This window comes from Caretta caretta, chromosome 4 (assembly GCF_965140235.1).
Source record: "Caretta caretta isolate rCarCar2 chromosome 4, rCarCar1.hap1, whole genome shotgun sequence".
NCBI lineage: Eukaryota > Metazoa > Chordata > Testudines > Cheloniidae > Caretta > Caretta caretta.
In genome coordinates, this window is record NC_134209.1 from 45,452,815 (window position 1) to 45,476,014 (window position 23,200).

Sequence of the window (23,200 nt, forward strand, 5' to 3'; positions counted from 1 at the left end):
TAGCCATCTGCACTACTATCTTTGCCAGTACATTCCCTCATGGATGGTGAGAGCTAGAAATTAGATGCTTGAAATCTCACTTTATCCCAAAAGCTTGGAATTCAGAACTGGTAATCTGTGTTAGTGTTTGTCTGTTTCTTTTGGAATGCTGAAATGGGAAAAAATGCCTTTTAACTTTTCTATGACCTTTTCTAAACCAGTTGGCTTGTTGGTTTAGTGAGAAACAGAATTTTGGACTCAAATTTGCTTATGGTCCATAAAAATTTAGTATCCTTTTGTTGCTGCTCTTGTAAATAGTTCACATGAGAAATGCAAATGCATGAAACTGATGTTATATAATATGTTCTATAAACTGGCCATATCACAGTGGTATCTAAGATTTGATAGGGTTTATGATAAAGAAATTAATCCCACATTTTCTGGTGCTTTGTGACTTGTTTTATGTTAAAACCTTTGGGGGCAGGGTCTATTCTTTGTATTGTACATGTGTGCACAGAGCCTCACACAATGGGGCCCTATTCTGATTTGGGGCCTCTCGGTGCAGCTGTAATATAAAATTAATTTTCTTTAGACCCTAATTTTGGGTGGCTTTTCTTATTGTGGGTCCAATTCTTTGGAAGTTAGCAGGTTAATCACACAATATATGTTGCTGTTAGTGTTTCTGCTGATGTGCCTTAGTTCCATTTTATACCTTTTCACCTTCATAGTGATCTGAAATTGGTTCTGATAAAATGAGCTTTATAAACAGTTGGCCAGATTTATCCCTGGTGGAACTCAATTGGCTTAGTGTGCTTAGACCAGGTCTGAATGTAGCTGATTATTATTATTAAAACAAATTGCTTTTCTCTTATACTATAAAGAGACAGTGAATTCAAGTTCAAACTGCAAACTGTGACCAACTTAATCGTTATAAACTTTTGGAAAGATGTCCCTTCCTTCTCCTTTTAACTTATTGTTCTTTGCTGGAAAAAAAAAAGCTAGTCTTTTATAGGCCTATCCCACCTTTCATTGAAGTCAATGGGAGTTGGAATGGAACATAAGCGAGAACACTCAAATATGTTATATTAGCTCCTTCAGCTACCCTGCAATATGGTGGTCAAGTGCAGGTGAATTAATACCCACTTCCTCAGAATTGTGCAGGGAACTGCAGACCTTAGTGCTGGCTGTGTTCCCACATGGCAGTGCTTGGGCAGGGTGGTGCACTCGACAGCTTTCCAGAATTTTGGCCCCCAATTCAAGCACTTGCTTCAGTGCTTTCCTCAACAAAGAAGAATTTAACATGCTTAAGTCCTATATAAGCATGTGCTTAAATGTTTTCCTGAATAAGGATGCTTTCCTCAATTGAGGCCTTTAAAACGATGTCATTGTCCTTGCTAATAGAGGCCTTGACACTGACAATACCTGACATATGCATAAGGGTCTGAGGAGCAATAATGTAAGATGGGGGTCTGCCTTCTGTACAGGTGTGCTGGTAGAAACAGTGCTTTAGGATGTTTTTGGCTTCGTGCTGTACGAGAGGGAGAGGCCAGAGGAAATTGTCTCACTGAATACAGCCTGATGGGGGGAGGAGATTACATCTTCTGCAGCCCTAACCAGTTTGAGTCATGTGCAAAGCCATACATCTCAAATTGCCTACACCCAATGTGGAAAGTGTTGTGTGACAAAGACCCAAAATGAAGGATCCCACAAAATTCTATATGTAGGAAATGCTGTAGGATTCATTCCATTAGTGTGAATCACCTTGTCTGCATCCTCAAGTTCACAATTCTTCGTTTCCCATGTACATAAATGTCAGTGATAAAATGTGTAAACAGACCAAATTTGTATAGAACATTTGAACTTTGGGACTAAAGTAAGTTATATCACTCAAAATGAGGTATGGATGAGAGAGATATGCATTCCTGCTGACACAATGATTTCTGTTCGTGGACAATGAAAGACATCTCTGTTGGTTGCAGCTTCATTAGAAGACGATCGGGGTGAAGAATCAGCATACTGTTTGCCAAATGGCAAAGGACAAAATTCTTGAGGAACTGAATTGTATTTTCTGAAGCTTTCTTGAGGATAGAAGGCCTTTGTACCAGTGCTTTTTGGTTTTAGGTGATCTCTAATTTTTCCAGCTTCCCATAAGGTGTTGAAAACAATGGAGAGAAAAACCACATGGGTGCAGATCATTGCATTGCTGTTCTCATCATCTCTACACTGAGTAGCTATTTATTAAGGTCAGGGAAAGAAGTTGTAGAGGAGTTTGCTCCGAGGGGCATCTGTGCCATACATTTTCATTTGGTAGACAGAAAGGAGTTTAGTGTTGCCTCTCTGCTAAGCTTGAGGCACACACTCCTTGAAAAGCGGGGAAGGGGAGAGGAGGGGGCAGAAAATTAAAAAGTGGTGCCTTTCATCACCAGACAGTTGTTCTCAGTCAGATGCCAGGAGAACATTGAATTGTCAGTCTGAAGACTGAGTACAAAGAAGTACACTTTAAATCCAGCTAAGTACATTGCACAGTTAAGATACAATAGCGTTATAAAATTTGAAACTGATCCAGGCACTGGAGAGGTCCGTGAACTGTAGCTGGCAGTTACGGTTCTCTTGGAGAAGACTAAACATGGGCATGAGGACCAGAGGACTAAAGTTTTCTTTTTCAAAAGTGGATAATACAAGTTCTGCTGGCGGATCTGAGCTTATTCAGAGGCAGAACAGAGCAGCCCAACGGGAGATGGAAGCAACGGAATTTGTGCAATAGATGTGTGATTTTGGCAGTGATGTGAAATCCGTACTAACATAAAATCAGATGAATGCAGGCAGTTTTACAATTCAGCTTCTAAACTCTTCTCAGAATGCAGTGAAGAACATTTGATTTTTGTGTTTCTTACACCACATTGTGTGAGTTGTTCAAATCCATTTCCAACTTTGCAGAAAGCTTAGGAAAAGGTAAATCTGGAAAACACAACGCATTGGTCCTGGGAACAACCCTTCTCTAAGAAATTCAAATGCATTTTTGTGTTGAACGAAGAAGCCGTTGAGCAGGCTTTTTTTGGCCTGCATTTCTTTCATTCTGAATTTGTGATGTTCCATCTTCCTAGGTCAGGTGGATGGGGAGAGCTCCCAGAAAAACCCAGCATGTTGCAGAAAGTGGTGCTGCTGATTCAGTGCATAGCATTTTTCTCTTGGAACCTGTGCGCCTACTACTTCTATTATTGTGTGTTCATACAGTGGCTAAAATGACAGAGACATGTTATAAAATGTTTTGAAGATATAGCCCCTACTCTAAGGAGTTTATGATCTAAGTATAGGCAAGAAATAGCAGACAGACTGTAAAAGAGCAGGTGAATGAGAGGACCAGGATTATATCCACAAGATTGTCTATTTTTGTTGTTAATGTTCTGGGATTATGCTATCTAAGATTGTTTTTGTTTGTGTGTTTTTTTTGTTTCTTTTTTATATGTGGTGAATGTGTAGGGTGGGAGACGTGAGATGTTTGGGAAAGTGGTGAGTTGGTAGGAGGAAAAGAAAAGGGGAAATGAAGAGGAGAACGGAGGCAGCAAGGAAGAGGAGAGGGAGTAATGGATGAAGGGCACGGCTAAGAAGGAGGGGTAAGGCAAGGAGAGGTGTCATGTGGTAACTGGAATGAAGGCTTTTATCCAAAATATATAGACCAAAAATGTTCATTGTCCTGGTTCTGAAGCTGCAGGTACCGGTTGGTTGGAAGTCCATTATAGGCTGCCCTTCTGGTCTGGGTCCTGCTCTATATAGATAGTCAGACATTGGCATCTGGGGCCCAACTGCCACTGCTCTTGGGTCTGATGGGGGAGGAGGAGAAGTGTTGAGAGATTCTGTACTCACCCTTTGTTGGGGGGAGGGATAGCTCAGTGGTTTGAGCATTGGCCTGCTAAACCCAGGGTTGTGAGTTCAATCCTTGAGGGGGCCATTTAGGGATTTGGGGCAAAAATTGGGGATTGGTCCTGCTTTGAGCAGGGGGTTGGACTAGATGACCTCCTGAGGTCCCTTCCAATCCTGATATTCTATGATTCCTCATGGTATTGTTGGGTGGCTAGCTGGTTTAGAGAGGCTTCCATGAGCAAGGGCATAACTTGTGATGCTGCTAATGTAATTGTTTCTGGGGCATAGAGTTGATCCCCATGGTGCTGCTCCTGCAGTCTGGCTACATGCCTTAGAAGTAGTTGGTGATGCACCAAGCAGTCCCCGGCACTTGTTGCCTGTGGCTGTTACTGGCTGGGTGTTTTTTTTTTCTCCATTATCAGTGTTGGAGGGCCTACGAACTCTGTGCTACTGAAAGCACATCCTCAAGATGAGACCAAAAGGTCAGTCTTGCCAACTCTCATGATTTTATCATGACTCTTCTGATATTTGGTGACTTTCTGAAAGCTCCAGCTCCTGGAGTCATGTGGTTATGTAAGACTCTCAGGTTTCAATTAAAAATGAAAAGTAAGTTTCTAGCTATTATGGCTACAGAGAAGAACTTGAAAATGTTAACCTTAAAGGCTCAGAAGGAAAATACAAACAATCCAAAGCTTATTTTTTTAAAAAAACTCTGATTTTTGCAGTATAGATTTGTGAGTGCTTGGATTGGGGTCCTTGCAATATTCCAGTTTGGGAAATTAGTTACTTCCAACCTATCATTTTAATTGCATAGGTTGTGATATTCTTCACTTTTTGATCTAAATGGTTTTGTACTGTTGCTAAGTACTTTTAAACAGTGTCAATATTCCACCACGAAAGTAGTTACACTTCAGTTTTGATATAATTCCCAAAAATAGTGTGTAAGGTTCTTTTGGATTCATCTTTCCCTGATAATCTATGAGAGGTTTGTGTACATACATGTATAGGGGATGGTAACAGGATTGAGCAATGGGTTATTTTGTTTTATCATCTAAACAAAAATGGTGTATAATTATGATTTGTGAAAAGTTCATCTGAACTGTTTTTGTCCCTCTGTAAGTTTGGCCATAGCTAAATGTTGTCAAAATTACCAATAATGAATGTGAAGTTTGAGTACAGGTAATTCATCATTAAACAGTACATTCTTTTAAGCACTAAACTAAATTAGTTTAACATAGATGTTGGAGTGTAGTAGCCATATTAGAAACTCTTTTGTTGGGTTGGGAAATAAAGGGGAAGGAGCAACATAGCAGAGAGGGGAGAGAAAAAGATAGTTTACCTCTTCATATGTTTCTTGCTAAATAATATAATGGTCAGCAACAGAAAATATTTTCTTCTCCCAATTCCTCATCAACAACCTATTCCTCAACCACAAATTCTAGCCTGCATAATAATACTTAGCTCTCATTTAGCATGTTTTATCCCCAGAGCTCCAAGCACCTAAGAGAAGTTGGATATTATTATTCCAATTTTATAGATAAGGAAACAGATGAGGGAAGTGACTTGCCCAAGGTCACACTGGAGGCTGGGTTCAGAGCAGGGAACCAATGGTTTGAAACGTTGGCACTATTGAAGTCAATGGCAAAACTTCCATGGACTTCCAAAGGGCTGGGATTTCACCTCAAGTCTCCTGATTCCTGGTTTAGTGTCCTATCCACTGGAACATATTGACTCTAATAGATTTTTCTGAAGTATCTATTAAAAACTTGAACAGACACAGAGATAGTGTTTTGTAGTGTACCTATTATTAAGGAAGACTTACTGAAGGGGAATCCAGATTTGTGTTCATGTTAAATGTATTGATGATGAGAGGCATATTTAAGGGTATTGGAAAATTCTGATTTTTTTCCTTTTCTTTTCTAGGTAAGTAACTGAACAGGGACATGAAGAATTGGCATTTCAAATGACCACCATGTTGCAAAAGGTACTTTGGTAATTCACTTTAGTAGAAAGGGCAGTGTCTGAAGAATTCAGTTGTATGCGTATTATGGTTAAATTTTTATTTTTTAGACACTAGTTTGCTCTGAGGAAATGAATTAAGCACAGATCAAAAAGCCATTTTATGGTTTTCTTAGTTTAAATGCTATTCTTAAATTAATTTTAATATTTAAGGGAGTCTACTCTCTTCTTAATGCATGTATATAACTCATATTAATGGACCAAATTTTATCCTTTGTTAGTGCTTTCCAGACCTGTTGATTTCAGTATATTAGTAAACACTGAGGTCAGTGCACAAGTAGAATTTGGCCCACTATAGAAAGCTGTGCGATTACTGCAATGGTGTATCACTAGAAGGAGTCAGATGGTTTTAAGGAAGAGTGGACTGTTTAATTAATGAGAATCAGTTGTGGGTGGGAAGCCCTTTAGTACACTCAGTTCCCCGCCCCTACTTATGGACCTCTGTAAGCTTCAGTGTGCTTACCCGTTCTGACTCTAAACTGAGCTCCAAACTGACTTTTAATAGGGCAGGAGGTCTGCTTTGGGTTGTCACACTATGGAGAAGAGAATACACTTTTTCAGTATTTTTCTTTATTCTTTAGCCAGTATGTTGAAATGGGTTAATTTGTGATAGTTGAAAGACTAATAGGAAGACGGGAGTGGTGACATGAAAAGTGGACTGTTTAAGCTTTTGTTTGACTTCTTTTCTATCTTTCAAGATTTTCTTTCATTTTGAATGAGGTCATGCTGTATTGCTCCTTTGCTGGTACTCATTTGAAAATCTGTCTTATGCTGATTGTAAAATTGATAGACATGTCATGTCTGACTCTCTAAGAGATGACATCACTGAGTAGTCTTGAAAAAGCCAAATGGCTCCTTGTTCTCTAGACAGTTCTGTGCCAGCCAGATGGTTATTAAAGTGTGTAAGTGCTTACAAAGCGATGGAAGGAGGTATCTGGAGAGATGCTGTTAACAAAATGATGAGATTTGTTCATATAACTCCCCTCCACAGGTTTGGAAGCCTACTCTGCTATATTTTGTTTGCAGCATTTGTCCTGCTGGTTATCTTTGAAATAATTCAAAGCAACTGACTTTACTTGCATAGAATGTTTGTTGTCAAAAGTGACAGTCTGTGGAATCCTCCAGAAATGAGAGCCTGGATGCTGAGGAAACAACTGTCACTCAAAATAAATCAAGTTGTTATCCTTTTATGAATGCTAATGTTTAATTAATTGGCAGACTTTTTAGGCATTAAATGCTGGCTGCAATTAACCTCTTTACTTAGCCGCACGTTTCCATTAAGCCCCATTTTTCGTCTTCTGTTTTACCCTATTGGGCCTTCATTGGGATGTTCATCTTATACAGATGTGGTACCCTGTGTGGCCTCTTCTGAAACTGATGTCATGGCTACCTGGAGTTGCTTTAAGAGGAGTAGTTCAGCTTGCTTTTTACCACAGCTTTTCCTTAGCTGGAAATTAATTGCCTTATTTTCCAAAGTGCTGAAGAACCCCAGTTCCTGATTATTCCAATGGGTGTTATAGGTGCACAGCACCTCTGAAAACTAGGACATACAATTAGATTTCTACAACATGAGCTGAGAAAGAAGATGAGTCAAATTTGTTCCCCCGAGACTTGCTCTTTCTTAGGAACACCAAGAACCTTTAGAACAAATGTGTATATGTGCAAAAGTGGTAGGGTGACACTACCTAGTTCCCAGTGAACAAATGCTCAGCTTCCCCTTCTGTATGAACTGGTGTTCAACTCCACTGTTGTATACTAACATATGAAAATGGAGTATGAATTGAAGGTACATGCTTTCCTCCCATTGATAAAGTCTGCAGATAAGACTCAGTTGTTCAGTTTTGCTCTGTATTGAAGTGTGTAATATTTTCTGATTAATGTATATTTCAGTAATGGTAGAAAATAAATTGGAGAAAGTAGAGATGAGACACACAGCTAGACCTTTTCATGAAATTAAATCTGTATTCAGACAAAGTAATTCCTTCTGCTATATACAGACAACATACGGTAATTTCTTCTGGTTTGTGCATGGAGTACGAATCCAGGATGTGGGTTAAAATGTTCAAAAGTGCCTAAATGATTTATAAGTGCATCCCCCTAAATAACACTGTACTGACTGGAGCATTGATTGTATTTATGCGCATCAGAGGATGTTAGAAGAAAGGAAATATAACAGTTCTGACAAAATGTGTGTACTCCTCCTCCAGCAAGAAGAGGAAGAGGTTAATGAACTGGCTTGGTAGGGAAGGAAAGTATGTATCGTATCATCCCTTCGGGGTATAAGATATCTTTGCTAGAGGGGGTAAAGCTGACAATTGGGCCTCTAAAAGGAAGGGTTTTGGCCATGCAAGAGCTCTTTGGCCAAGATTTTCAAAAGTGACCAGTGGTTCAGGGATCCTCAGTTTGAGAAACTTTAAGAAGAGTTGGGGATGATATTTTGGCCCCACTGAAGTAAATGGCAAAACTTGATTGACTTCAGTGGAGGAGGATTTCACCCTTCATTTTAAATGGTGGGTTCTCAGAGTAACCTTTGGATGGGCTAGTATTTACTTTACTACTGCTCTCCCAGTGCCTCAACACAACTCGTATAGAAAGGTACGTGGAGACCCAGAAATCAGCCATTGAGGATTTTCAGCAATGATTGCACAGGGTCAGCCTCCCCACAATCAAGTCTAAAAAGAACAAGAGGAATTAACTTAAGTACCAACTTTGTAAAATTTTATAATAAAAACCAAAATAATAGCTTAATTGCTACTAAATAACAAGGCGACTTCATAATCCACATACATTATCTTCAAAGTGAAGCGTAAATATAAACAAAAGACACAAATTAAATCTAAACAGGTCAGTTCCCACAGAAATACAGTGAGAAGTAAAAGAGTTCCGTTAGCTTTAGGTTGAGTTCGTTAGAGTCTCTGTTCATCACCTGAGTCAAAACGTACTGCAGTGGTATCTTTCCTTCTCTTGCTTGCAGAAATATTCAAATGGAACCCCCACACGGACTTTCTCCTCCTCTGCTGGAGTGTGGAATCACTTAATTAGCTAGTCAGCTAACTAATAACCAGCGTATTGGTATTAATTGTGTAAGTGAATAATTCTGCTGCAAAATGCTTCAGAGTTAGAGGAAAACAGCCTCTTTCTGTTCCTGTGGCTGAGCTTCTCCCGACCCATCACACAGATTACGTGTCTTTGTAAAGCAGCTGCCCTGGCTACTTTTCCTCAATTAATTCTTATTAATCCATCTATAAGGAGCCTACTGAGCATGCCAAAAACTACCACAAGCAGTTCCAGAAACTTTTGGATATGGAACAGAGCAACAGACACCACTCATTCCTCCTCTATCCCTTCTCTCTAGATCTCTTAAAGATATATCTCTCCCTGTTAGGCATGCGGGTTACATCAGCACTTTCTGAAAATCAGACCTCTTTAAGATGTCTAAGGTGAGCATCCAAAATCCACTGCCCACTTTTGGAAATCTTGTCCCTTGCTGGACTCAGGGAGAAACACACTCTGCATGAACTCAGACTTGGGGGCTCTGCCTGGGGAGAGTGGGACACTGGCAACATTGTTGTGAGTTGACCTTTTCAAAGGGCTGAAATAAAATCCTGTTTGACTAAAAATGATGATTTGCCTTTGAACCCTAAATTTAGTAGAACACTTGGTGGCCCAATACAAAAGAAATGACTATGGGAGGACCACAGTATAAAACCTCACATTACTGTGCCTGTCTTAAGTGTGTATTTGGGAATTATATCATCTGTGCAATGTCAGTGATGCTATTAATTTATTCTTTAGTTTTATAAACAGAAGAAAAATATTAGGACAACTGGTACAGTGTTTGCATGTTGAATATCCCTTGCAGTTGATAAGTGTAAAATTAATAAAAGTTTATCCTGGATAAGGTTTGTGTCTCATGGGTTAAATTAGGATCAACTGCAGGGAAACAAATGTAATGATATAAAAAATGAAATTACAGTGATTCATTTCAGACAATTTAATCTATTACATCTGACATGTTATCAGAGCTCTGAAATGTAACTACAAGCTTCCTGTTGGAAATGTATTTTGTCCTGTCTCTCTGTGCTCCACAATGATACTCTGCAGTGAATTATCACTACCTCACTGCAGCTGTGTACATTCTACTAGAAGCCAGTGCAGACTGTCTGCTGATGAAGAAAACAAAATTCCTTTAATATTTGTGAAACAAACTAGCCAACGTTTTATTATTGTATCTTTAGAACTAGGGCTCAGTACACTCCTTGCTGTTCCAATGGTGGACTGTGTCATAGTCTCATGCAACCTAGGATATTAATACTTGATATTTTAAAAGCATTGTTTCCTTCCATAGCTGTTCTGTGACACTCAATTCTGTCCATCAAGCCATATACACTAGACTAGAAAGGTTACATTTTAAACAATATACCAAGGATATATGCTACATTCCGGTTGTGAAACTTCAAAGGACATACTGTAGCTCAGGGGTTGTCAGCCTGTGGGTTACAACCCACTGGGAAGTCATGAACAGGTTTCAGGGCAGTTGAGATGCTCTTATCTTCTCCCTTTCTTACACTTCCATTTAAAAAAAAAGTGTTTCTAGCCCTTATAATTGCAGAGAGAACCCCCCAAAAATGACCCAGGTGTAAACTGATCTTGTGACACCTGCCTGAATCTTCATACAGCCTAAAACAACAAACCTAAGAGGTGTATCTTGCCCCATTTATCATAGTCAACATCCCAGAGAGGCTGCAATTCTGCAGCCATGGAATCTGGCAGCTTCTATTATTTCATAGAATGGAACATGGTAATTATTTGGCATTTTGCTTCCGTCAGCCAACTAACATTTTCAGTTGACTCCTTGCCCTGCTGGGACCTGTCTGCAGCTGCCTCTTGCTCTCCAGCTTCCCCCTCAAAGGGAAGATAATTAGATTTTATAGTGCATGCTCCCTGCACTGTTTCAAGGAGCCAAGCAGCGAAGCAGTCCTGACCACCCTCCTCTTCTCCTCAGTCTATCTGCTGCCTTGCGGCCTGACTTTCCTCTCTGGTGGACTCCGACCAAAACACGAATGAAAATGTTTAACTACTGCAGTACTTCAACATGTTGCATTAGGATTCTGCATAGAGCCATTAGAGCAAGAGCCAGTTGAAGGCCAAGCATCCATCTTTACAAAAAAACCTACTGAATTATTGAAGCAAAGTTCGTAGTTTTTCAGAATTGTTTTATTGACTGGCCGTGCTGTAAACACAAAAACATTCCCAAGTACCACAGTTGATGTCACTGCGAATAGTAAAATCTGCTAAGCCTTTTAACTGGGAAACATTGATTGTGCCTTATACCTTAGGTCTCATTATAGTTAAATTGGGCTCTGATGTAGCAAGTCAACTCAAAGCAATTGTTGTCTCCAGTGATGCAGTTGCTTCATTGACTTAAAATGTTTAGTGTTAATAGAAATTCTCTTTGGCATATTCTTTGTGACATCTTTACAAATCTAAATGGATATTAAAGCTGTCTAGATGAAGAATTATGTCTTGTTTATAATATGGGTAGCCAACTAGTAAACTGCTATTGTTACATCATAATTTAATAGACATATTAGGAAATGCTGACGGTTCTAAGAAAAAATATACAATTTTAAAAATACTTGAAAGGATAGCAAATCTTACTAGAGTAAGCAACTTGGCTTATTCTCCAGATGCCAAGGATTCCAAAAGAGGTACTTGTTGAGTCCAGAGAGAATGAGTTCTTCAAGGGACAGAGAGTACTGAGACTAACATCATGAAAGAAGTTGTGGGTGTGCTAATGGGCAGAAACTCTGAAACAGTGTGGAAAGAAGATATACGTTTGTATTTAACCATGTGGTTTGCCTTTTGGCACTGACCTAGTCCTTGAAGAGCACTGCACTATAACTGGCAGACTTGACAGGTGTACTTAAAGTCACATATCTGAGTACTAACAGTAGAACAAGGCAGGAGATTTACTGCCTAAGAGCACATTTCTCAGAGAAGAACTGTCTGGAAAAACCATGCACGGTGTGTTCTTTCTACAGCCACTACTTTGAGCAGAGTGGTCACCACACCCAGTTTGTTCCTCATTCATTCTCTAAGCTGAAAGCTATTTCAACCATAGCTACATAAGTATCTTAAAGGGCCTAAATATCCACTCACTGGGCAAGTAATACACAACTCCCACTCATAACAAGGGCATTGTGGGTCTAACCCGACAAGGTGGTGATCATTTCTGAAAGGTGCCTTCAAGTTCCACTGGCTTCAGCACCTCAAAGAATCAGACCTGTTGTGTGCATATTTATTTTAGGGCTTTTTACTGCTACCCATCACCACAGTTTCTGGCAGTCTTCCACATAAATCAATAGCAATAGTTAAGTCCTTAATAGACCTCATGGAGCCAGTGGCTCGTCTCTTTTTCTGGGGTCAAAACAATGCTTGGGGGTCAAAGGCAGTATACCACCCTATGGTTTTTCCACTTGCTCATTTTAGTTAAAGTGAATATATATATTTTCTTACATTTTCTTTAGAATTTTTAATGCAAATGCAATGATCATGCTAGAGCCCTGCAGAATGAAGTCCTTTATATAGCCAGTAAATAAATGCCAACATGATCAAATTTCCCCATCCTGTTTCAACCCTGACTATATGGTTCAAAGGGTAATTTATTCTCCATGCCCAGTCAGACCTTCCTGTCTTCTGAAATTGCCAAGCAAAGTGCCAATTAATATAAAATGCTATGGTGGTTATTCAGATTTGGACACCCCTCCATTGGAAAATGAAATAAAATAATTGCAACAGCCAGCATATGGTAAGAACTTCATGTGATGAGGTACCTAGTACTTGTAATCAAATTCTTGGTGACGATAAGCTACCAACTCCCTACCCAAGAAAAATCTCCAGGCCAGAAAAAAACCAAACACACACGCTTTCTTCATTTTATTATTCTAGTTTGTGGTCATTTCGTCATGTTAAAAAACGTTTTTGTGATCATCATCATCTTCTTAAGATCCAACGCAAGTAACCCAGAAAAAACAAACTATGGCAATACAATAAATGGAAATTGGCAAGATAGGAGTAATACAACAACAAGCCACCACCCGTTACAATGAAAAAGAGTAAGAGAAGACAACAATGATCTCAAAGTACAATCCTCATGACTGCCAATTGAAGTTATATTAAGTTTTAATGTAAACAAAAGGGAAAAGAAAACCAGAAGTGCTATTTGCACATTTCAAGAAGGAGAGAAATCTAATTATAGAACGATAAAGATAAAAAGTGCAGACATGAGATCATTCTGTCAACTCAGGAAGTTTAGTTGCTGACTGTACTAAATCATTTCTAACACAAACATACAGGCCTTCTACTTCTAATCTTTGTTACTAGTGCGAGAGCTTGTTTATCTACAGCAGAACACTACCTGCAGAGTGGTGTGATATTTCAAAACAAACTGTAAAAATATTTCGCATCAACCTGAATTAGTGTTCAACCCTGACTCAAAAATGTTTGGCAAATAGATTAAGCTTGTTCATGCAGTTGAGAAACCAGCATGTTTCCCCATTCTTATCCCTAGTCAACCAGCCAGTTCCTTACCTCACCATTCCCATCAATCTCACCCCTGAAGCTAAGCAGCTGGGTTGGGAGTAGGGAGAGACTGTCCGGAGCTTGTTGGGTTAGAGAGAGAAAAGTGCTAAGCTACAGCACACTAACAGGTGAGTACATCAAAACCTAGGATAGATATGGTAGGCACAGTAGTTTGTGGAGGGCTCTTCGTGGAGATTATCATTCATCAAACATGAACTCCAAGTGAATCTGCAGAGACTGGGTCAGTTCTAAATCCTCTGAATCAAACGGAAGGATTCAGTCTCGTTCTGGGTCTCTGAACGAGATCCTGCAGGGCTCTCAGTCCTCATTACCCACACCAGACAATGATCCAGTCTTGGGGGCTAGCTACATGTACTAAGACTCCTTGCTCCCCCCGTCCCTTTCTTCAAAGAAGAAATTGCTTAGGGGATTGACTGTAACGGAATGGGAAATGAACTGATTATTTTTCCCCTTGGCTCAAGCTTACTGAAGTGCAACAGGTTCCAGAGCTGTCGTCGTCTTGGCATGCAAAGCCACTTTGCTGGCTCCACAGGAGCTGAATCAGTCAGGCCCATTTCCTTTTTGTCTGGCATCACATGGAGCAAAGCCCACTATACCAGAGCTGCTTTATTAAAACTAAGTCTTTAGACTCCTTCAATTTGAACAGGAAACAATCGCAAGTTGTCTCCACCACACACATGCCTGTAATAAATGCTTTACCCTTTTAAAAAATGAAATGTACATGATTTTGAAAGATGTCCTGTCAAACTCTACAGCATGTGTGTGTGAATTGAACATTTCAAAAACCAAAACACAAAACGAACACAGTTGTAACTTTTAAATGACTTTTAGAAACTAGTATAAGCACTTAGCCTTTTAATCCTGTTGTCTGGATGCTCTGCTGTAATTTTCCATTACTGCCAGCCATTAAAATATATACATATATCAATCCTTCCCAATATCAAATTACCCAGAGAACATCTCTTCTAGACTATCAATCTGTCTTGTCTTTAACACCATTTCTCCCAGTGGACAAAAGGGATTGTGAGTAGGATCTCCATCTCACACATGTATTATAGTGCACTGACTGAATTAACCCATTGTGCAGGAGTTCCATGCTGATATATAGACTATATAACTGGTATACAAAAAAATACCTTTCAGCTTTAGGCAAACGTCAGAGAGACAATCCGAGTAAAACATGTCAACATGCATTATACTTGCTTTACATCAGAGAGCATGTCACTATCTCCATTGCTATGTGTTGTCAGTCCCATTGGTTATGGGCATTAAACGAATGTGGAAGTGTAAATGCAAGGGGGAGAAATGAAGGAAAGGACTGAGATAGTTTTAACTAGACACAATAGCTAGATTTTCCAAAGTTTGCCTTTGAAGCTTCACAGTAGTGGAAAAACACCAATTTTCATTTGAAAAAGTTAAGGGAATTATAATTATTTTTTCAGTAATAAGAATCAAAAGGCAGAAGAAGCCATTACTGATGGGCTGAAAGCTACCAAAATTACTTCCTTTCTCCTATATAAAGAGGTCTATAAATCTAAAGGGAAAAGCTGATAGGGTCTTAAAACTGTCCATGGCTCTCTTTTCAGTCTCCAAGTGAAATTCCACATGTGAACTGTTGGCTGCAATGAGCAACGTGCTAGCTGCCAAATTTTCCCTCTTTTTTTTTTTTTTTGTCTGTCTTAACCTTACTGCCAACAATGTGGGGTTTTGTTGTTGTTTTCTGCATTAACCTTGCTGCCCAAACCCCTATTTTTCTTTTATTGCAAGTATGGCAGTCCAAAGGGCATTATCGTTATTTGTCTCGAGCTTGAGAATGGGTAGTTCTTGCCAGCCAAATACATTTTATAAGGTACTTGTAAGGAATTCTGGAAATTTATGTCTGAGAGTGAACCATTTTCCTTAAAGCAGTTTTTACAATTTTTCTTTATAACATCAGAGGGGATGAAAAAACTGTTCTGACCCTGTCTTCAAAGCCACTTTTAAAGATGTTCTCCTTGCATTGATATTTCTCTTAATTACAGTCTTTCATCTTTTTCCACACTTGATTTCTGAAGCTTCCCACATATGGCTGCACCAATAAAGGACCCTTCCCAAAGCAAAAGAGCACTTTTGTAATAGGCTTTGTACTGACTTGGGAACTAAATAGGGACAGGAAAAGAATGTTCTTTTCAAGTGCACCGATAAGCTACCTAGATAATAGTAGATTTCTGGTATTCTTTATTTCTTTAAGTTTAAGCACTAAAAAGTAGCCTGTCAGTCTCTCAACAACATAATAATAACCACCCAACAGCACTAAAAAAATCTTACATGGATAACACACAAACTCACCCCACTAGGGGCATTGGGTGTGAATGCTTTTCCAGTTACCTGGAGGAGTGCAGTGATCAGGCATGCGTGCACGGTTGCAGTGAGAAGCAGTATAAGGACATGACAAGAAGACCAGGGGCATGAAGCTATCAGAATTGTTAACTAATCAACTCAGACAGGCAGTAAATCAAAACATGAGTGAAATCTTCTTTCCACCACTCCCATTACCTTCAGGAATCCTCGAAATTCCTGTCAAATAAATGGCTTTTGTAGAATGGCTGCTGGAAGGTCATGATGTTTGGGCTATTTTAGATTAAGAGATGGAACAGTTTTCAGAGTTCCAGAGGCCAATTTTCTAATTTGTGAAAACCAAAAACTAAGCGTCAGAAGCTCTCCCACCCCCTGCTCCACCTCTTCCCCCTAAGGCCCCACACCTGCTTCACCTTGTCCCTCAAGGCCCCATCCCCACTCCTCTTTTCCCCCTCCCCCATCATTTGCTGCTCTCTCCACCTCGGTCCCCAACCAGCTGAGCAGGGCTCTAGGTATGGAGGGGGTGACTAGGGCAGGATGTTTGAGAAAGAGCCACTTTCAAGGAGTGGGGGTGGGGTGACTGGGGCAGGACAGGAGGCAGCACATAGGGGGCTAGGCATAAAGGAGGCTGAGAAGGGGGCCCAGGCAGGGGGCCCAGCCACCGGCCCCACTCCTCAAATGCCATGCGCTTCAGGATCCCTCCCCCAGGTGCCAGCTTCTGGTACCTCTTTCTGCTGGAGCCAGGCAGTTCCTGAGTGCTCCTCCAGCTCCAGCAGCAGCAGCTCTTCCTGCCCTCCCAGCAACAGAACAGATGGTTACTCAGGTAACTGGACTTTTGGTGTCAGGTCAGTAGCACTGACCGACGCTATCAGGTCCCCTTTTTTGACCAGTCTTTCCAGTCCAATACTGGACTCCTGGCAACACTATCCAGGACCCTCACCAAAAATTTTATAATGAGAGGATTCATTTTTATCTCCTTTTGCTTTGTGCTGTATTTGTGGACAATAAGATTAGTAACAGCTGAAAATAATCATGATTAGTAGAGCAGGTGGAAGTATTTTTGAACATTTTCCTTTCAAAAAATGGGGTTTTGTCAAAATTGAAATTATCTGCAGGAAAAGATTTCAAGTTGACATTAAGCACTGCCTCTGCCTTAGCTGCCCCAGTGCCTCATGGGAGTTGCAGGTCTGGGTCCTTAGCACCCCCATTCTCCCTATGTGCCATTCTCCCTAGCTCGATTACATCTCCCATTATGCATTGCAGTCCCTCCGCTTGCTGGTATATATGCCAGTGGTTGGGAACGACTATTCTAACATATCAAAAGTCTAAGGTTGGACTGACTGCTCTGTTTATGGTACAGGTGCAAATTCAAGACGGTCTAAAGCTGTGAAATTGGGATCTGGATTTCAAACACCACCGGAGAGTTTGGGATGTTCAGAATCAGCATGTTTTATTTGAACTGCATCCTACTGGTGCTCATTACTCTTTGAGTCCTACTCATAAATGTACATCTCTGTTTTGCCAATGCCTTTAAGTGCTTCACCAGTGTACTCTTTATCTCAAGAGATAGTGGTTTCACTGGCAGTATTTCAAGAACCAATGTGGAATCAATTTGAAGGGAGATTTGTGTTCTAGCTAGTAGGCTGAGCAGTTTGCATTGGACATAAATGCTAATGGCTTTTTTTCAAAATACCGGTTGTAATCAGTTATCTTGACATAAACCACTGGGTTCTCTAGGCTACTGCTTTGGGCAACCACCAGTTGTGAAATCAAATGATTTGTTAAATTCCCCCATATTATACCAAATCACTTTTCTCCTGTAGAAACAACATCAGTGAAAGCTGTAGAAGACTATCCTGTTTTCTTTTCAAATTAGGCATGCGGAGTTTTCATGAACTGCCACGTAAAGGATCTGTGCTCTCCATTATGGGATCTATTCTGCAAACTCCCAGGCTTCTTTTGAATTTAGATAAAAACTCTTTTTACATGTTTAAACATAGTCATTTAGTTGGTATTGATTTAATTTTTGTCTTTTCTATTGGTTAATTTATCATGTTGCGATTTAGGGTAAGGTTGTAAAACATGGCAATTTCCTGTTTCCAAAGAAAAAAGTGCAGTCAAGAACAATTGTATAGTCTTTGTTGTAATCACAGCAATTGTTTCTAAATTCCTGAGAGGCGAATGCTGTCATCTGTGGCCCAGTCCTTTACCCGCAATGCTTCCAGTGGCCAAGTAAATGGTCTTTGCACAGGGAACTCACTGAGTTTGGAGGGGATGTGGGGAAACCCTCTCCACACCTCCGGCATCAAACCCATTGGCACACTGTAGTGGCTGCAGAGCTGCTATGGGGTTAGTAGTGTAGCCCACATCTATAGTCAGATGGGAGTCCTTTCACACGCCTCTTGTGGGGGGTGTGGGCTGGTGAGTGCGCATCGCTGCAGATATTCTAGTCAGTCCTCTCTCAGAAACACCCTGCACTGCAATGGAGAGACAAGGGTGCAGACTTCCTGTGTCACAAACAATAATTCAGCATTTCTTCTTAAGGAAGACTTTGAGGAGGTATTGTTTCATATTCTCTGTGTGTATATAAAGTCTGCTGCAGTTTCCACGGTATGCATCCGATGAAGTGAGCTGTAGCTCACGAAAGCTCATGTTCAAATAAATTGGTTAGTCTCTAAGGTGCCACAAGTACTCCTTTTCTTTTTGCAAAGAATATTATGCAACTCACATAATATGCATGCATAGTTGTTTGAGGCCAATTTCCTTAGGAAATTCCTCGTGTTGTTTTCCATGCCCAGAGCCATTTTGCCTAGCTAAAAGCTGGGCCTCCTCCTCATCTTCACTTTTTTGCTTAGACCAGAATGTCACTGTAATTTGTCTATGAACAAATGTCGCCATGAGAATGAACTATAATCTGTTGAATCAGACAATTACTTTATTCACTCAAAAGGTCGTAAAAGATAATAGTGGAGGAAGTTCTTGTTTTTTCCCTGATATCTGAGTACTATAATGAGCGTATTTTCACAAAAGAGTTAGTAAAAAATAATCAAAGGATGTCTAGTTAATTTAAAGGAGAATGAAGGATATGTTGTTTGAAATTAATGAATTCCCATTCCAAATAAAGAATTGGACTTTGGTACAAACCAGCATGGCTTTCGTAAAGGAAAGCTGTGACTCTGCTATTCTAGGAGAATTCTTTCAGGGAGTCAACAAAATAGTGGAAAGAACAAAGATGGTTGATATTGTTAATGTGGACTTCAAAAAATCTTTGACAGACTTTCACAAGAGGATGTTAAGGAAACTAAGTAGTCTCTGTATGCAAGTGTTAAAATGTCTGTCGTTGGTTAGGGCCAAGAGAGAGTAAACAAAAAGAAAGAATAAATGGTCTTTTTTTTTTTTTTTTTAAGGATCCAAATGGAAGGATCCATTCCCAATCCAACCTAGATCTGGTATTTAACTTAATGGTTTGAATAAGGAGGTAAACAGTGAAGTAGTAACAGTCACAGGGGGAGGGATAGCTCAGTGGTTTGAGCATTGGTCTGCTAAACCCAGGGTTGTGAGTTCAATCCTTGAGGGGGCTATTTAGGGAACTGGGGCAAAAATAATTGGGGATTGGTCCTGCTTTGAGCAGGGGGTTGGACTAGATGATCTCCTGAGGTCCCTTCCAACTCTGATATTCTATGATTCTAGATGATACAAAACTCTTCATGTTAGTGAATGCTGTGAGGAACTACAGAAGACCTGTTGATTGGTATATCTGAGTACTGTGGCAGAAGAAAGGAACTGTAAGTGAGTGTAAGGTGATCCATGATGAAAGGAAAGGTTTGAGCTACTTACACATGTTGATGGGTGTAAATTGGGTAACTGTTAAGGAAAAAAAGATGTCCATGTCACTGTGCACAGCTCAGTGAAAACAAGCAAACAGGATGTTCGGGTATATTAAGAATGGGACAGCTAAGACTCAACATATTATAAAATTATATAAATGGATGGTACATCCTGAACATGAATCATGTGTTTTAATTCTGGACACCCATTTTAAACAAAAAATATATAGAATAGAAATAGAAATGGTCCAAGAAGGGCAACAAAACTGATTAGAGGCATAAAAAGTCTTCCTCAGGAGGAGAGATTAAAGGGATTCAACCATACAGTTTAAAGAGGAACATGAGGGGAAGTGCTCGAGGTAAGTAAGGTAATGAATAGTGTAAAGAAGGTCAACCAGGAATTGCTATTTCTCATTCTTGTAGAACAGGGGTTTCTCCATCAGGATGGTCACAAACAGATTTCAAAGTATTCCAGTCACCCTTTCATATCTTTTCATTAAAAAAAAGTGCTTCTGGCCCCTATGATTGTGGTGGTAACTTCTAAAATGTGAACTAAGGATAAATCAATGCAGTGCTGCCTGCCTGAATCTGCAGACAGCCTGAAACAATAACTGTAAAATAGGGGTTCTTAAACCTTGGTGTTGCCTTGTTCTCCACTGAGTATATGCAAGCTGTGATTTTTTTTGGAGGCTTGTGTCTTAGTCAAATTTGCATAGGGAAGGCAAAAAGTACATCCCTGAGACTAGGGTGGGTGACCTCTTGTGCCAAATTTCAAGTCTCTATTCCAAAGCGCAGAGGTGCTAGAGCAGGGGTAGGCAAACTTTTTGGCCTGAGGGCCACATCTGGGTGTAGAAATTGTATAGCGGGCCATGAATGCTCACAAAATTGGGGTTGGGGTGAGGGCTCTGGCTGGGGGTGAGGGCTAGGTGGGTCCAGCAATGAGGCGTTTGGGGTGTGGGAGGAGGCTCCGGGAGGGACGGGGGAGGGCTCCGGCTGGGGGTGTGGGCTCTGGGGTGGGGCTGGGGATGAGGAGTTTGGGGTGTAGGAAGGTGCTTCGGACTGGGACCAAGGGGTTTGGAGCATGGGAGGGGGATTGGGGTTGGGGCACAGGAGGAGACTCAAGGGTGCAGGCTCCGGGCAACATTTACCTCAAGCAGCTCCCAGAAGCAGTGGCATGTCCCTTCTCCAGGTCATACGCGGAGGCATGGCCAGGCGTCTCTGCTGTGCGATGCCCACTCCGCAGGCACCGCCCTCACATCTCCCACTGGCTGCAGTTCCCTGCCAATGGGAGCTGTGGGGGTGGTGCTTGGGGCAGGGGTAGCTTGCAGAGCAGAGCCCCCTGGCTGCCCCTTTGCATAGGGGCCGGAGGAGGGCTATGCTGCTGCTTCTGGGAGCCGTGCAGCCGCTGACCCTGCTCCTGGGCTGGAGTGCTGGAGGGGGCAAGCCCCAGACCACACTGCTAAGTGGGAGCTTGAGGGCCAGATTAAAATGGCTGGCAGCCCGGATCTGGCTCACGGGCCGTACTTTGCCCACCCCTGTGCTAGAGCTTCTTAATTAAATGGATGTAAGAATATTATTTAACATGGGCAATAATGTATTTTCCCCTAATCTTGTTCTTGAAAATAAAAATCTCTCCTCCCCCCCCAAAAAAATCGGCCTCAGGTAGATACCCAGCATGGAAAATTTCAGCATGAACATTTAAATTAGGCAACATTATAAGCCACTGAAAACAGGATGTGATGGGGTGTTTAAGCCCCACACTGGCTACCAATAGGTTAGCAGGCCCCTGAGCCCAATTAGACCCTGGGTGGTACTTAATTAGTGATGAAACCCAGCTGTGAAGGAGCTTGGTCTTCATAAAGGAAGGAGCTCAGGGCCATGGGAAAAAGGGTCAGCAAGAGTCCTATTAGAGAGAGCATTCTGCATTTCCTCTCTCTGTCTAAAAGCAGAGAGGAGCCTGGAGGCAGAACCACAGGGTTCTAAGTCAGGAGGAAGTCTGGGAGGCTGGGGGCAGTGAAGCCCGGGGTCAGAGGCAGGTTGTTCTGAGCCAGGAAGAAGCTGGAAGCAGTGAAGCCCAAGAGTCAATGACAGTAGAGGCATTTGGACTGAAGTTTGAGGCGCTACAGTGACTCTCTTGATACTAGGGTAGTAGAGACTGGAGAGACTGGTGGGGAACAGGGAAGGCTCCTGCAGGGCTAGGAGGAAGCTTGTACAGGGTAGGGGCGGAAGAAAGGAAGACACAGGGTTGGAGGAAGCAACTGTGGCTGACTCTGAACAAGGGCTGGAACCAGACTCTGGGCAGAAGCATGGGGGTGGGGGGGTGTTGCTCATTGCAAAAGGCCCAGGAAGGGGCTGTGGAAAAGGCCAGATGAAAGACTAGTGGTGAGAAGGCGTCCAAGGAGCCAGTGGCAAGATGTCTGATGGAGCAGAACGTGGTTGCTTTTCCTAGGGTCCCTGGACTGGAACCCAGTGTAGTAGGGCAGGCCTGGGCTCCTCTACCAGCCACTGAGGAAGGTGGTAAGTAGAGGTTTCTGAGAGGGAATAGATGAATGAAGATCCTGAGAGAAGAATGTGAGGACTACAGGGCCCAGAGTTAGGGCCAAAACTCTGTTGAAAGGATGTTGGACCTATTTGGAAAGAGCTGCTATCCTACATGCAGCCACAAGGTGGTGCAGCACCAGTGGGTCGACTCTTCTATCTAGCATCTTATAATATAAGATTTTGGACAACCTTAACTTTGTGTTGCTACTTGTGCCACCTAATGCGTGTGACCTTTAAAGGACATTGTGTTTATAGATTTATAGCAGACTTCATGCATTCTAATGCTGTTCAAGAGGCTCAACTAATTTCTGCTACACAGATATTTATATAACACAGTATGTGTTTGGCACAAAATTCAGAGGCTATTACAAGGTTGCAGTGATCTCATATGACATACCTATAGAAAATAAAATTCTAAAGAAGCCTCTTCCCAAAAATACATGAAAAATATTATGAACTTGTGGAAACTGCTAGCTTTGTATGTAATTCCAGTCCATGATAACAGGAGAGGGGAAATTTGGAGGTAACCATCAAGGGAGTTCGGACAGCAGGGAAAAACATGGTGGTGTTTTAATCCCCAGCGAGTGACACCTGAGAAATATTCCGAAGAATTACTGAGTTTTCTGTGGGATTTGTTATTTTCATATAAATAGCATTGCTTGTTGCCAAGAAACTGTAATGACAGGTGATGCCATTATTTGTCTCCTTCCTTTTCCTCTAAGGGCACAGTTTTGTGCAAGAACTTAGCACAAACAGTTTGCAAATAACCTGGAACAATAGCTTTAAGAGAAGTGTTAATTGCTGCGATTCCTCTCAATGGGGTGTTAATTCTGAATCCCACCTCTGACAAGTCAAATCTCCACATTAACTATTGCATTGATAATCACTTTAGTAGAAACATCAAGCCACTGTGCTTTGCCCGTCATTGTTGGAATTAGCGGGAAGGGGCAGGTGGCACACATCCTAGCCTGAGGCAGGTTGATCAAAATAAAACAGGACTGGTAATTAAAGTAAGGATCTGGAAATCATTA

At 41.2% G+C, this 23,200-nt stretch overlaps 1 protein-coding gene across 5 annotated transcripts in view; it reads left to right on the forward strand.

Moving 5' to 3' along the window:
* ANK2 (ankyrin 2) overlaps positions 1 to 23,200 on the forward strand; it is a 565,434-nt gene that overhangs the window by 85,315 nt on the left and 456,919 nt on the right. For 2 of the 5 annotated variants that reach the window (XM_048846724.2, XM_048846723.2), the window contains exon 2: positions 5,764 to 5,824. The exons of the other annotated variants lie outside the window; for them this stretch is intronic. In XM_048846724.2, the coding sequence (XP_048702681.2) occupies positions 5,804 to 5,824 (21 nt within the window). In that variant the 5' untranslated portion in view covers positions 5,764 to 5,803. The remainder of the gene's footprint in view (positions 1 to 5,763; positions 5,825 to 23,200) is intronic. 5 annotated transcript variants of the gene reach the window in all.